At 53.7% G+C, this 13,451-nt stretch overlaps 1 protein-coding gene across 2 annotated transcripts in view; it reads left to right on the forward strand.

Moving 5' to 3' along the window:
* COL4A1 (collagen type IV alpha 1 chain) overlaps nt 1-13,451 on the forward strand; it is a 148,916-nt gene that overhangs the window by 114,509 nt on the left and 20,956 nt on the right. For both annotated transcript variants that reach the window (XM_027115842.1, XM_027115843.1), the window contains exons 25-36: nt 2,339-2,530; nt 3,094-3,262; nt 5,518-5,610; nt 5,701-5,805; nt 7,554-7,651; nt 9,661-9,811; nt 10,019-10,132; nt 10,793-10,960; nt 11,079-11,168; nt 11,986-12,138; nt 12,292-12,390; nt 12,502-12,591. In XM_027115842.1, coding sequence (XP_026971643.1) covers nt 2,339-2,530; nt 3,094-3,262; nt 5,518-5,610; nt 5,701-5,805; nt 7,554-7,651; nt 9,661-9,811; nt 10,019-10,132; nt 10,793-10,960; nt 11,079-11,168; nt 11,986-12,138; nt 12,292-12,390; nt 12,502-12,591 — 1,522 coding nt within the window. The remainder of the gene's footprint in view (nt 1-2,338; nt 2,531-3,093; nt 3,263-5,517; nt 5,611-5,700; nt 5,806-7,553; nt 7,652-9,660; nt 9,812-10,018; nt 10,133-10,792; nt 10,961-11,078; nt 11,169-11,985; nt 12,139-12,291; nt 12,391-12,501; nt 12,592-13,451) is intronic.

Below are 13,451 nucleotides of genomic sequence, written 5' to 3' on the forward strand. Positions count from 1 at the left end.
ATAAAGAAAAAAACAAAGAAAATGTACAACAAAAAATGCGAGTCCCCGTGCCTTGTCCATCCAGGGAGCATCGTTCTTGGTGTAGAGGGAGAACACGTCTAAAAATTGTTCTGTGGGTAAATAACCTAAGAGAAGATCATAATTTTCCTTTTATTAGATGCTATATCATAGCTCCGTGGTTTAACTAGCTCAGAAATGTGGTACCCTTATTCGGCTTTGGCTGGAGGCTAAAGGAGGCTTCACAAACCAGCGGAGCAAACTGGAAAGTAGATTCCAGTGAAGAAAGCTCTGATGCTGCATTTGATTTAGGTGGCGTTTCTGGGACACGTCCTCTGAAAGCTGAGGGTTCGATCTGGGGAAAGGAGGACAGACCACAAGAGGCGGGTTCCAGGCTGAGATGACGAAGCCCAGCCCCCGGGCAGGTCTGGGGTCACTGGGAGTGACCTGTGTTAATTGAAACGAACTTCTCCCCACTTTGCCCGTAGGGGCACCACTCTCTAGAAGCAGTCTGCACGAGTTGTCAGATCTGCTCCAATTTATGTAGCCAAGGGCAAACTTCCAAGGCAGCGTCTGATTCCCTGACATTTATCCTAGGGCATGTGCTTCAAAAGACCCTTGGATCACTTAGGCTCAGCAAAGAATCCGCATGAGATGTCCTAGGGTTGTAAATGTCAATTTTCAAAGAAATCCTAGATTTCTCCCTTAAATAAAACGATGACTCACACGGTCATCAGTATGAAAATAAAAACTTGTGTTTTTCTCACCCTGTGCTCATAGTATCAGAAGATACTATACTTCGAAGCGGTGAAGAATCCACATAAAGTAACATAAGGGGTGCTTCTGGTTTGAGAAGAACGTGCACTGGTTGTCATTTCTTACCTTGGCATTTACTTTTTATTGGTGAACATTGCTGGGCCGACATACATGTCCTCCGGTACCTCCCTCTTGCAGACATTAAGGGCACAAAGACAGGAAGCCTTGGTCCTGCCCTCACAGACCTGAAAGGCTAGTGGAGAGACAGAAGGCAAGGAAATGTCCCTAACAGAGCAACGAGGACCATACAGTACACCGAGGAAACACGGGAGAAGCCCACCTGGGCCTATGTGGAAGGGCTTCCAAGGTTCGCTGGGCCTTAGGGAGGCACGGGAGCTAATGTTAACTAGAGAGAAAGAGCTACAAAATACCACAGCAGCTTTCAACCAGATAATGAATTTTCCATGTCCTCTGCTAGACTTCCTGGCGGGTGGCTGGTGGAGATAGTGGGACTAGAGTAAATACGATAGATTGGGTATCTTCCCCCTTCCTTCCCCGAGTAGATCTGAGTGAAGGGTCCTCTGTCACAAGGGGCACTTCCAGCTCAGGGCCAGCTCCGACCAGCTGTGTCCAGTACTTTGAGGCATACGTATTATAGGTACACACAGAGGTGTGTGTGTGTGTGTGTGTGTGTGTGTGTGTGTGTGTGTGTGCGCGCGTGTGCACGCACTGTGGTTCACCTACATCCAAGAACTGTTTCAAAGGGAGTTTACAAAAAGGAATTCAAACAACATGAATTCCACAAGGGTTTAAATTCTGCCAGGTGAGCGGGGAGGTTGAAGAGATCCCTCTCTCAGAGAACAGGTAACTGAGACAGTTGTTTAAAGCCTTGGGCCTCTTCCTGGTGAATCCCACTCTCAAGGGGACCTGGAGGGGGAACCATCTAGGGGGTGGGCATTCCTTGAAGATTCCCCTTTCCAGGAACAGAGACGTGTTCCCGTGTGTCTCTTGGGGAAGTTAATTCTATTCTGCTGACAGCTCCACATCCCAGTTACAGAGCTGGCCTGAGGCTCCCTTCCCCGACTTTCCTCTTTGCGGGCGCTCTGGGCCTCCTCATCTCTTCCGGAATCAGGGCTGTGAGCGTGAAAGGCAAGCTGTGTGATTTCAGCACTGACCAGACTTAGGGAACGTGGCTGTTCTCAGCCTCCTTCTCTGGTTCCTGGGCCCAGGGAATCGCACATCCAGCCCCTTCCAACCGTAGCCGACCTGTTCTTGGGAATGTCAGCAGTTGTAAGAGACAAGAAAGTTACCTAAGGACTGATCTCCGGGCTGAGCCCAGAGCTCCTCCGTCACTCCCCCGCCCTGTCCCCGTCTCCATTACTAGAGGCTTTTTAAGGGCAGCACAGCAGTGAGGTCAGCTCAGGGCTCTGTCACAGAGCTGCTGGCTTTTTTTGCTCCTACACAGGGAACAGGGAGCTCTAAACCCGTCCCCGCTTTTCAAGGTGGCGTCCTGATTTCCCTGCTGCTGGTTTGCTCTATGGTTGGGCGTCTTCGGTGGCGGCCTCACAAGGCTTTGTTCTCGCAGGGACCGCAAGGTGTGCCAGGGCTGATGGGCCAGCCAGGAGCCAAGGGCGAGCCTGGCGAGATTTACTTCGATATTCGACTCAAGGGTGACAAAGGAGACCCAGGCTTCCCAGGCCAACCCGGCATGCCAGGGAGAGCAGGCTCTCCCGGAAGAGACGGCCATCCGGGTCTGCCCGGCCCCAAAGGCTCCCCGGTATGTTGATTCCCAGACTTTGAACGTGCGCTTGACAGAAGATGGATATGCAAAGAATGGAAGAAGGAGTAATTGGTCTCCCGTCGACCTGTTTTCACTCGGGGAGGGGGTCCTTGTAAACGAACTTGTCTCACGTTCACTGGAAAGCTGTAGTCTGTAAGCCTCGGTGTGATAGCCGTGACTTGCACGATTAGGTGATAAGGGGTCAGTGTCTTCTGATGCAGCTGGGGGAACTGAAAAGACCTCCATATGTCGGCCGGGAGGTGAATTTTGAAGTTAGCGGCGTTCAAGTCACCCTTTCCAAGAAGATTCCAGATAGAAGTGCCTTCCTCTTTGGAGTGTCTCCTTATGTGTGGGTGGGGAGGGCGCTTGCTCAGCCTAGAGGAGAGAATGCCGGTTTCATTTATTAACTACAAGGTGACCTCTGCAGACGGGTTGAAGTTAATAAGTAGCACAGCTAGTTAAACTCCGGCACTTTTTACCACGGGTGGTGGAAAAATGCGACGCGGATTGGAGTGCTGGTATGTCTGCTGATAACTCGTCTTTTTCTCTTTTCGCTTCAGGGTTCAGTAGGATTAAAAGGAGAACGTGGTCCCCCGGGAGGAGTTGGATTCCCCGGCAGCCGTGGTGACGTCGGCCCTCCTGGGCCTCCAGGGTTTGGCCCTATTGGCCCCATTGGTGACAAAGGACAGATGGGCTTTCCGGGAAACCCCGGGTCCCCAGGCCTGCCAGGTGAGGCCTGAGGACCTCCAGTGCCCTGGGCTCAGCGACATGGGGACGTGGGTCTGGTTTCAGTCCTGCCAGGAGTGGGGGATGTGACCTGAGCAACCTTTCCTTAGCGTTTCTGTATCTCATTCCTTCCTTTATGAGATGGGCCAGTGGCGTGTAGGATCTAGATGACAGGAACTTGAAGGTCTAGGTGATTTCCTTATAAATAAGTACGCCATGTGCAGCAGAGAAGGTCAGCCTTCCGTGTGGAAGTGACACCAGCCTGAGCCCGTTTTCTGTTTCTCCCCGATGCGCGGTCCCTTTTGGCTTCTGTGTATCCCAAGCCACATACTTACCTTCACCCTTCTGCTGATGTGCACACACTGACTGATCCACAGCTGCTTGGACTTGGCTGTTGAATTTCGGGGTAGTTCCAGCCGTTTGTTGACTGTTTTATCACGTGGTTCTGTGTGCCACGCGCTGAGCTAAGCGACCAGAGAGGAAGCAACTCAGAGGCCGCCCGCCCTCCTGGAGCCCACCGCCCGGGCTTTGGTGGAGAACGTGGGAGGGGGCTGTGTGAGGGTTTCCCACGGATGCGCTCCACTGTGTCCTCACGACGGGCTTATCTTCAGGGACGGAAGTGAAAGGGGGGGTCCCCGGGCCCTGCACACAGTAGACCGTCAGTGACTTATTAGTTGAAGATGATTCTGGGAAGAAATGGAACATTGACATCATTGCCTAGGAAACCTGGAGGAGAAGAGGCCAGGAACGGCCTGGGCACAGAGGACAGAAGGACGTGTGCTGTGACTAAGATGGCTTAAGTAAGAGTTGTAGAAATGAATGCAAGGTGACTTGGGGTGGTTAAAGGTGTGTGGCCGGTAAGCCTGGAGGAGCATAGTAACTAAGGAGCTGGAAGATCGAGGTTTCCAACAGGAGAGACTCAGCAGCGATGACAGTCTGGCCTTCTTGTTCTCACACATTGGCCGATTCTGTCCCGAGCCGTGTATCCAGCCCAAGTTCCGCCAGTTCCTGTCCCCACTGGGAGCTGTTGTTTCCTTATGAATACCCAGTGTAGGGTCTGTCAGGTTCATAATACAGAACACATCAGCAGCCCCTGACGGAGGCCAAGTACATGCCTCACTGGATGGATTCTTGCTGTCGTCGGGTGACCGTTGGTTACTCACTAAGCGAGGACTCCACTGACGAGTGTTCTTTGATTAGCAAGGAACCCGGGAACGTCTCTCTTACGACTCCTTTCGGGGCAGGAACATGCTGGGTTTGACTTAGAAACACCCCAGGTCTCGGAAAGGGGCCTCTGATCACTAACCCCACACTCCTCGTGCCCCAATCACCATCTCAAGTGTTCTTCGTGCTTCCGGAATCTGAACACTTGCAGCGTGTACAAAGGAATTAGGTTTCTTTTTCTCGGCCAGGAACTACCATCAGAAGAGCCAGTGGGACACGTACAGATACGTCTTGACGGCATGGGAAGAGGGTTCCCGAAAGAGGCAATGCTGACAGTGCTGTCGGTCAGCTGTCCACATTCTGGAGGGTTCCTTGGCCGTCCAGACCCCGGCAGCTTTGGGATTAGAAACCCGACTTCTTTGATCTACCAGAGCTGTGTTTAGTCTGATGGTCGTAAAAGCCTTGTTCCCAGGGCTGGAGCTGATAGCAAAGATGTGTTGGGGTCAGGCCCTGGTGCTTCCCACAGTCTGTAGCGAAAGCAAGTGTTGGCTGTCCCTGGGAGGCCCTTCAGATCCTGAGTTCTTTAAGGTACGTGAAGGTTCAGTGGAGATGAGTCCTTAGGTCCTTTCGTAACAGCTCAATCCTGACACCCAGTGGATCTCGTAGGCACGGGCACCCGGGGCTGCGCTGGAGATGCCGCAGAACCGTGCAGCTCACTGTTAGGGTAACGATATCACCCACGGGGCACGTCGTGAAGATAACTTCCCACCAGATGTGGGCATCACAGCAACTTAGAACCAGTCCTGTCCGAGCCACTGAGAACGGTGAAAAGACTTTGACTTTTTGAGGCAGATTAATTGATACCAGGGTCATCTCGCTGTTTGTTGCTGTAGAGTTTTTAGCTTTTCGTGACCCTTGTTTCGGACGCTTAAAGGATTCTTGTGTCAAACAAACGTCTAGGTCATTTTGGACGTTTTGGGAGAAGAGACGCTCTCTGTGAGAGATTCTAGAAAAGGAGAAGGAGGAGATGGAGGCGAGCAGACGAGGATGTGACGCGGCAGCCCTCACGCTGTGTCCTTTGCTCTTTTCCCCAGGTCCCAAGGGTGAAGAAGGAAAGGTCATGCCCTTACCCGGTCCCCCTGGAGCAACAGGACTTCCGGGGTCCCCCGGGTTCCAAGGCCCCCAAGGTACGCAGCGTCTCGTTCACCTGGAGGCTTGGGGTGGGGGAAATGTGCTCACGTTTTTCTCACGCTGACCATTGGTCTTTCTCACCGCAGGTGACCGAGGTTTTCCTGGAACCCCGGGAAGGCCGGGTCTCTCTGGAGAGAAGGGTTCAGTCGGCCAGCCCGGGATTGGCTTTCCAGGACCTCCCGGCCCCAAAGGTAAACCCGCAGGACGAGGCAGCTTTGGGGGGGCCGCTGCTCTGGCCACTGCCCGCGTGGGCCCCAATGGTGGCGCCCGTCCCCGGCTGGTTAGCAGCAAGGGCTGTGGTCTCTCCGCTCATCCTCACGTGAGTTCTAGGAGGAAAGAAGCGGTGGACGTAAACGCACCACGTACGGGTTAGCGAAAGAGCTGCGCGGTGTGCAGCCCGGTGATTGCGGTCACCGAGGTGATGGGTGACGTGTGCTCCTGGCCGAGTGGTTTGGGGGGAAGGGGTTGGGACCTTAAGGACCCCAAGCTGCCCAGGGAACTGGCAGATGCCACGTTTGCCTAAACCTACCCTCAGGGGGGTCTCTCTCTCATCCGTGAAGGGAGCACACAGCCCGCCGGGACCTGGGCCAGGCTGGTCTGGAAGGCGGGGGAAGGGCAGGGGGATGGTGCGGTGAATATGAGGGGGGGCCTTGCTCTTGGGGAAGAGGCCCTCACACGCGTGGATGTTCCAGAACCAGTACTTCTTTCTGAAAATTGTAAGGAAGTAAAGAGGACAGCTTCACCCTTTTTGCTGCTTTCTTAGTCCTTCAGGGAGACTGATATGCAGACTGGCCATTAGGGACTTTGGTCCAGAGCCCAGAAGGGCTGTGAGCAGTGAGGGGCACGTCTTTTCCCTCTGGGCCAGCATCCCGACCCCAGTTTGACCGCCGTTTCACCAAAACTTAGTTTAAAGACTTGTCCAGCCTCCGGGCTTCTTGTCTAGGGCTCTGCATCGCGCCCACTCTCAAGGTTGCAGGCCTTCGCGCTCGGGGACGGGGGACAGCGGCCTGTTTCTCTGGGAGCCGTGTGATGCCCGCCGCACTCGTGGCCACTTCTGCCAGGCTCATGGGGCAGAAGGCCCCCCAGTGACCCTCCAGCATCACAGGGGCAGTGCTCAGGCCTCCCGCGTGTTCCATGGGAGAACCAGTCCACTGCCATCACGGCAGGTAGAATTTAGCTGAGGAAGGCCTCCTTAGTCAGAGACCCTTTGCCCACATCGCACGAAGCTGCCTGGAGTTACGTGCACTGTCTGTCAGGCCCCTCGAAACAGCAGCCCTACACCACGGGCGATTCAGGTTTGTGTTTCTGCAAGCTTGCAGATCACTGCGTGTCCCCAACCTTCCATCACACAGAGAGAGAGCCTAGCCCAACGGCTCTCACACTTTGCTGCCGTTTATAGCCACGTGGGCAGCTGTCAGAAAGCCCATCAGAGGCGGGACCCAGTCTCTAAATGTCCCCACGTGCCTCCAGTGTGGTGCAGTTGGAGAACAGGTGGTCTAACGTGGTGCTTCTCAAACTCGAACGTGTCCAGGAATCACGAAGGGTCTTGTTAAGATGCGGGTGTGCGTGGGGATGTCCGGGCTGGATTTCTAACCAGGCGACAGGGATGCTCTGGACCACGCTCGGAGTTGGCAGAGTTTAAATCGCCATTCCCAGTCTGCAAACGCTGGTTGGGTTGGGTTGGGTTGGGTTCATTTGTGAGGAGCGGATAGGAGAGAAAAGTTCTAAGCGCTTAGAAGAAAAGGAAGGGAGGGGGCGGGTGTGAGGGAGAAAGAGGAAGGGGCGGCCGGCGCTGCGAGCTCCCTGGACCAGGATGATCTCATCTTCCTTGTTGGCGCCCTCAGATCTGTTCAGGTTCATCTGAGCAGGTGTAAAAGAAGTGGAGAAAGTAGGGAACGGTATTTTTACATGAATGATTTTTTTTGACTCTTCCAAACAGGTGTTGACGGTTTACCTGGAGACACTGGACCTCCTGGAAATCCCGGTCGCCAAGGTTTTAATGGCTTACCTGGCAACCCAGGTCCGCCTGGCCAAAAGGTGGGTACTGGGCGTTCGCTGGATTGCTGTTTCCCCATCCTTGTGATGAATTGGACCCATACATTGTGGCCTGTTAATCTCATATGGTATGTTGGGTCAGCGTGTTTTGTGTTTGAATGAAATAGCATCAGATGGAAAGTACCGAAGTACACGGGGTAGCACGTGGTCGTGCCTATTTTGGGGAGAATCACTTGTTCCTGCTTTGTGAGTGGGCTCCTGCCTGTGTGTGTCCTGGATCTCAGGTACAGTGTGTGCCATATCACGAGTGGAAGGAGAAAGCTGTTTGGAAGCCACTGTCCTGAGTGACCTAACAGCCCCCAGCAGGGCGGGCTGCAGCCTCAGTGATACTGACATTCGGGTCCAATAATTCCTCGTGGTGGGGCTGCCCTGAATACCGTGGGGTCTTTCGCAGCCTCTGTGGCCCCGACCCACAGATGCGAAAGGAGCACCCCGACGTGCATGCCCAGTGTGACCTCCAGAAACACCTCCGGACGTTACCCAGTGTCACCGTGGGGCAAAGGGCCCTGGTCGGGGACCCCGGGACTAGTGTGACATCGGGTTTCTCTTTGCCCTCGAACACCCCTCTGCTGCTTGCTGATACTCAGCAAGTACAGGTGACTGTTGGTTAGATCCTCTCCCGTTCTGATCATAAGGAAAGGAACTGAAATTGCCAGAAGGCGTCTGTCCTGCCTGGGAAAAGGCCACGGCCAGGAGATGCGCCTTTGCCGGCACAGAGCCCTTGCCCTCGCCTTGGGGGTGGGCGGGGGTGCACGCTGGCAGCTGTGCCTCGGTGATGCCGGGGAAGGTTCCTTCTGAGGAACGCCTGACCCGAGGTGGTGTCCCTGCCCCGTGTGGCTGACGTGGAGCATGTGGCCTTCGGACGCCTTCTTTTTTTTTTTTTTTTTTGTGGTACGCGGGCCTCTCGCTGTTGCGGCCTCTCCCGTTGCGGAGCACAGGCTCCGGACGCGCAGGCTCAGTGGCCATGGCTCACGGGCCCAGCCGCTCTGCGGCATGTGGGATCTTCCCGGACCGGGGCACGAACCCGTGTCCCCCACATCGGCAGGCGGACCCTCAACCGCTGCGCCACCAGGGAAGCCCAAGGACGCCTTCTTTATGTGACACACCCCCGCCTTCCCCTGATGACCCGCACTGGGTGTGAAAGTGAGTCAGTGACCGCAGTATGTAGATCGCCTCAAACACCGGCTCACGAGCTAGTAGATGCCGAATGGAGCTGGAATTAAGGATTTGGTTTACGATTTAAAATACTGAGCTTTTTCAAGATCCCTTGGACTGAGTTCCCTCCAGTTTGCAAATTTTACCGCAGGGCCGTGTGGATACGCCCCTTCTGCCCGCTCACCTCCACCTGGTCATCATCTGGAAGTTGTTGCCTTCAGGGATGCCGGCGGGGGGCGCTGTGACATGATGCGCACGTTCTGCTTCACACGGCCCGTCGGTGCTTAAATTGGGGTGTGCTCCTTCAGGCCCTCAAACTACTGCCTTTATTTTTAATCATCTGTGTGGGTCAAAGCCCTTTGATTCATGAAAAGGTTTTAAACGTTTAATTTGACATGAGAGCTTTCATTTCATCAAAAAAACGAAGTAAATGGAGTTCTGTTCCAGTCCTGGAACTTTCCATCTCTTAATACCCATTCGCTGGCCACACAGCACGCTGGGTGTTGTTCCCTCTGTGTAGACTCAGGGCAGCAGAGTCGAGGGGCCGAGACCCAGCGGAAGGAGCTCCTGCCTCTCTGACTGTGGACAAGCCGTCCAAACCGGGGAGCCTTGGCTTTCCTCCTTTGTGGAAAGAAAATAATAAAAATTACCTCCCTTTCGGCTTGTAGTGAGATTGAAAGGCAACAATAGGTGTGAAGAAGCTTCGCCAACTGGAAGGTGGGACAAATACCGTTCTTATAAATGCACCGGCAGCATCGGTTAACACGTACGCCCTTGGCCTGGTAAAATCGCGGGCTCTGAGGGTCACTGGCTTCTCTGTGCTTCATGGTTTCCAGGGCGAGCCTGGAGTTGGTCTGCCGGGACTCAAAGGTCTGCCGGGACTCCCTGGCATCCCCGGCACCCCTGGAGAGAAGGGAAACGTCGGGGGACCAGGCGTTCCTGGGGAGCACGGCGCCATTGGCCCTGCAGGCCTTCAGGGAATCAGAGGTAACTTCGTACGGGCAAATCCAGCTTGTGGTAGGGACGGGGTCTGTTTATTGTGTGTCCGCAGAGCACCTATCAGGGCCCAGTAAACGTTTGCTGAATGAATGATGAAAATTCTAGACGGGTTCCTGGCGAGCGGCGTGAGTGGGTGGTAGGCGCTGACACCGCTGTGTCCCCGTGTGATGCCTTCACGATTTCTTCCCCATCCAGGTGACCCGGGACCTCCTGGATTGCAAGGTCCCAAAGGAGCTTCTGGAGCCCCCGGAATAGGCCCTCCTGGAGCTATGGGACCCCCTGGAGGACAGGGCCTCCCAGGGTCATCAGGTGATACTACGTTCTTCCAGAATGTTCCCTCCCCTAACTCATAATCTGTGACTAAAAGGGGGAAAAGGCAGTTCTATTCTGTGGCTGTAGGGTTGGTTGTTTGCTTACACGTAAGGTCACAGGCGCCTTTCTTCTCCTCCTCCGAGCTTGGTTTACGTGCCAAAGACACCTCCCCTTTATATTGTATATTCTTTACCTCTTACATTTAATGTAGAAGGATCGTATCTCGGTATCTCTATCTTACCTTTCCATAAGACGTTTAGTAAGTTGTAGGTAACTTAAACAAAATGAGTTCATGTCTGGAAGCTACCTTTGCCTTTAATAATCATTCTAGAAGTGAGACAGAGAGGGTGGACCAGGGCAGGGCAGCCAGGGAGAGACACCGTAGAGAAGCTGGGCTTAGGTCTGAATACTGCGGAGGGGCCCGGGTGGGAATTGCCGACGGCTCACGGCAGGTAGGCGGAGCTTTGTATTGGGATGTTGTTTGCCCACCGATGGCCCCAAACACCACTATCTGAGAAGGTGGAAGCCGTTTCCCTCTACCCCCGACGTGGGCACGGCTACACACCTTCTGCAGAAAGTAACAGTTAAACAGGGTACAGGATGCTGCAGGACACCCTGTCGATCCTGCTGACGCCCCCTTTCTCTTCCCCACCTCAGGCCCTCCTGGAGTGAAAGGAGAGAAGGGCTTCCCCGGATTCCCAGGCCTGGACATGCCGGGCCCCAAAGGAGACAAAGGGCCTCAGGGGCTCCCCGGCCTGACGGGACAGTCGGGGCTGCCTGGCATCCCTGGACAGCAGGGCACACCTGGACAGCCCGGGTTCCCAGGTAAATGACCTGTGAACTCCACCCAAGTGGATGCTGGGGAGACGCCTCACCTGGTCTTGTTCATGACCCTCGCTCGGCATCTGCCATCAGCGTTCACAGTCCTTCCATCCGGCCACAGGTCCCAAGGGAGAGATGGGCGTCATGGGGACCCCCGGGCAGCCCGGCTCGCCAGGACCAGCGGGTGTGCCAGGATTGCCGGGTGAAAAAGGTAGGCAGCCGTGACTCCGGAAAAGCCCATCTCGTGTCTGTGTCCCGATGCCTTGTGGGAAATTCTCCAAGAGTCGTAGATCATTGTTCATTTCAAGAGGCCTGGGAAAGAAGATCAAGCTAGGGTCCGGAAGACCCCCTCTTCCAGGAGGCACTCAGGGGTCCTGGGGATGAAGGGCTGTGCCCTGCCGAAAAGTCAGAGAGAAGACAGGTTTCCGGGTTTCCTTGTTGGCATGGTAGTTTTTGTTTTTTTTGTTTTTTTTTTTGAGAAATGGTGGTATTTTTAGTCATTCGAAGATTCAGTCACAGCAACTGAGTCTTTGGAATCCAATTAGCAAACAGGGGAAGTTTACAAGTCTTACTTTTTATTTCTTATCTTGATATTTGAAATTAGTTCAGATACTGTTTTTAAAAAAGAAATTGACTTTGAATGTGAGACATAAAAATGGTCATTTGTTGAGTTGAACAGGAAAATTCTGTTCTTTCGTATAGAATTGAGGGGCCACTGAGCAGATGTCGTGAAGGTATTTGAGAAGGAGAGAAAATATAAATTATTTAAACTAATAAGTGAAGTCTCCTATGTTGGAATTATTAGCAAATAATGAATTCTAGAAAATGGCTTTTTTGTTCATTTCCCTGCTGTCACATTCTTCCGGGTAACTCGGACCCTCGCCATTTAACGCCACTTTTGGACAGACTATTAGTTCTTTATAGGTTGTTTATCAGTTGCTTCTACTGGCCAGAAAGAACAGCACACTTGTCACTGCCTTGGGGGCCCTTGGCCAGGTGTCACTCGGTGCCTCCTCTTCTTTCTACAGGGGACCACGGCTTCCCGGGCAGCTCGGGACCCAGGGGAGACCCTGGCTTCAAGGGTGATAAAGGAGATGTGGGTCTTCCTGGCCAGCCGGGCTCCATGGATAAAGTGGACATGGGCAGCATGAAAGGCCAGAAGGGAGACCAAGGAGAAAAAGGTAACGCGGAGGACCGTTTACCTTCGGAGGGGAGAGAGGGTGTCTAACGAGTTATTCAGTTCTTCACACGTGATGTCAGACCAACCTGTGTTTCTAGTTTGTCTTATTTTAAGCAGACGTGGTCGTCACTATTTTTGTGTGTGTGTCGTGCAGGACAAATCGGCCCAACTGGTGATAAAGGATCCCGGGGAGATCCTGGAACCCCAGGAGTGCCCGGAAAGGACGGTCAGGCAGGACACCCTGGGCAGCCAGGTACGGAAGGGAGTTCAAGGTCGCCAGCTCAGCAGGGGCTCGTGTGGGGAGAGGTTACCTGGCAGTTTTCATGGGTGTTGACCTGTTGGGTTTTTCTCTTTATGATTCTAGGACCTAAAGGTGATCCGGGCATAAGTGGGACCCCAGGTGCTCCGGGACTTCCTGGACCCAAAGGATCGGTTGGTGGAATGGGCCTGCCAGGTATGTGGGGTTTAGGAAAGGAGTTTCCTTCCCAGTGCTTGTACATGTGGTGCTTGTGGGACGAGTCTGCGGTGAGACCCGCTTCACGGAGGACGTAATCCAGGGAGACGTGTCTTTGACACAGACTCACATCTTCAATCCTGTGTGGTCTCTTGCCTAGGGATGGTGGCATTTGGTTGACCTTCCAGCCATTGCTTAAACTAGCAAACAAACAAAACCCGTCACAGTTTAATAAAATAAAACACGGGCTGTGCACTATGACCTTTCAGTTACCTCCAAGTGATCCGTCTACTTGGATCCGTCGAGGTGATTAATTCTCCATTCAGTTGTGTCAGCACAAGCAGCTCGTGCCTGTAAAGCCCTTTGACATTAGCTCAGAAGAATCCCCTGGGCTCCTCTGCCCTGGTCCCGAGCTGGCCTCCCAGGCTTTGCCATCAGCGTTTGCGGCGGTGACAGCGACCAGAGCAGAGGCAGCAGATGGAAGGCTCAGGCCCCGATGGTCCAGGTGCTACTGCTTCTTAGAACTTGCCTGGAGCAGGAAGTCAGGGCAGCCAGCCCGTCTCCCTCACTCCTCCCAAGGCTTTGCGAGGCGTGTTGTCACTTTGCTTGAGCTATAAACACCCAGCGGCTGCAGTAAGGCTTCTTAAATTCTTTTTGCAACGAATCTCTTGGGCCTGTCATTCAGTCCGCTAGGCAGATGCTGGTTGCAATAAAACAACCAGGGTTCCCTTTGTTGCAGTGATCTCCCAGGCCTTGGCTGCAATTTAATATCCAAGTTCTCCTTACAATAGCATCACCAGCCGACTCACAGCTGCCCCTAACAACCAAGCCAGCAGCCGCAGAGGGTCAGTTACAGGGGC

This window comes from Aethalodelphis obliquidens, unplaced genomic scaffold, assembly GCF_003676395.1.
Source record: "Aethalodelphis obliquidens isolate GAN/ISIS:26980383/991018 unplaced genomic scaffold, ASM367639v1 scaffold15, whole genome shotgun sequence".
Classification (NCBI taxonomy): Eukaryota; Metazoa; Chordata; class Mammalia; order Artiodactyla; family Delphinidae; genus Aethalodelphis; species Aethalodelphis obliquidens.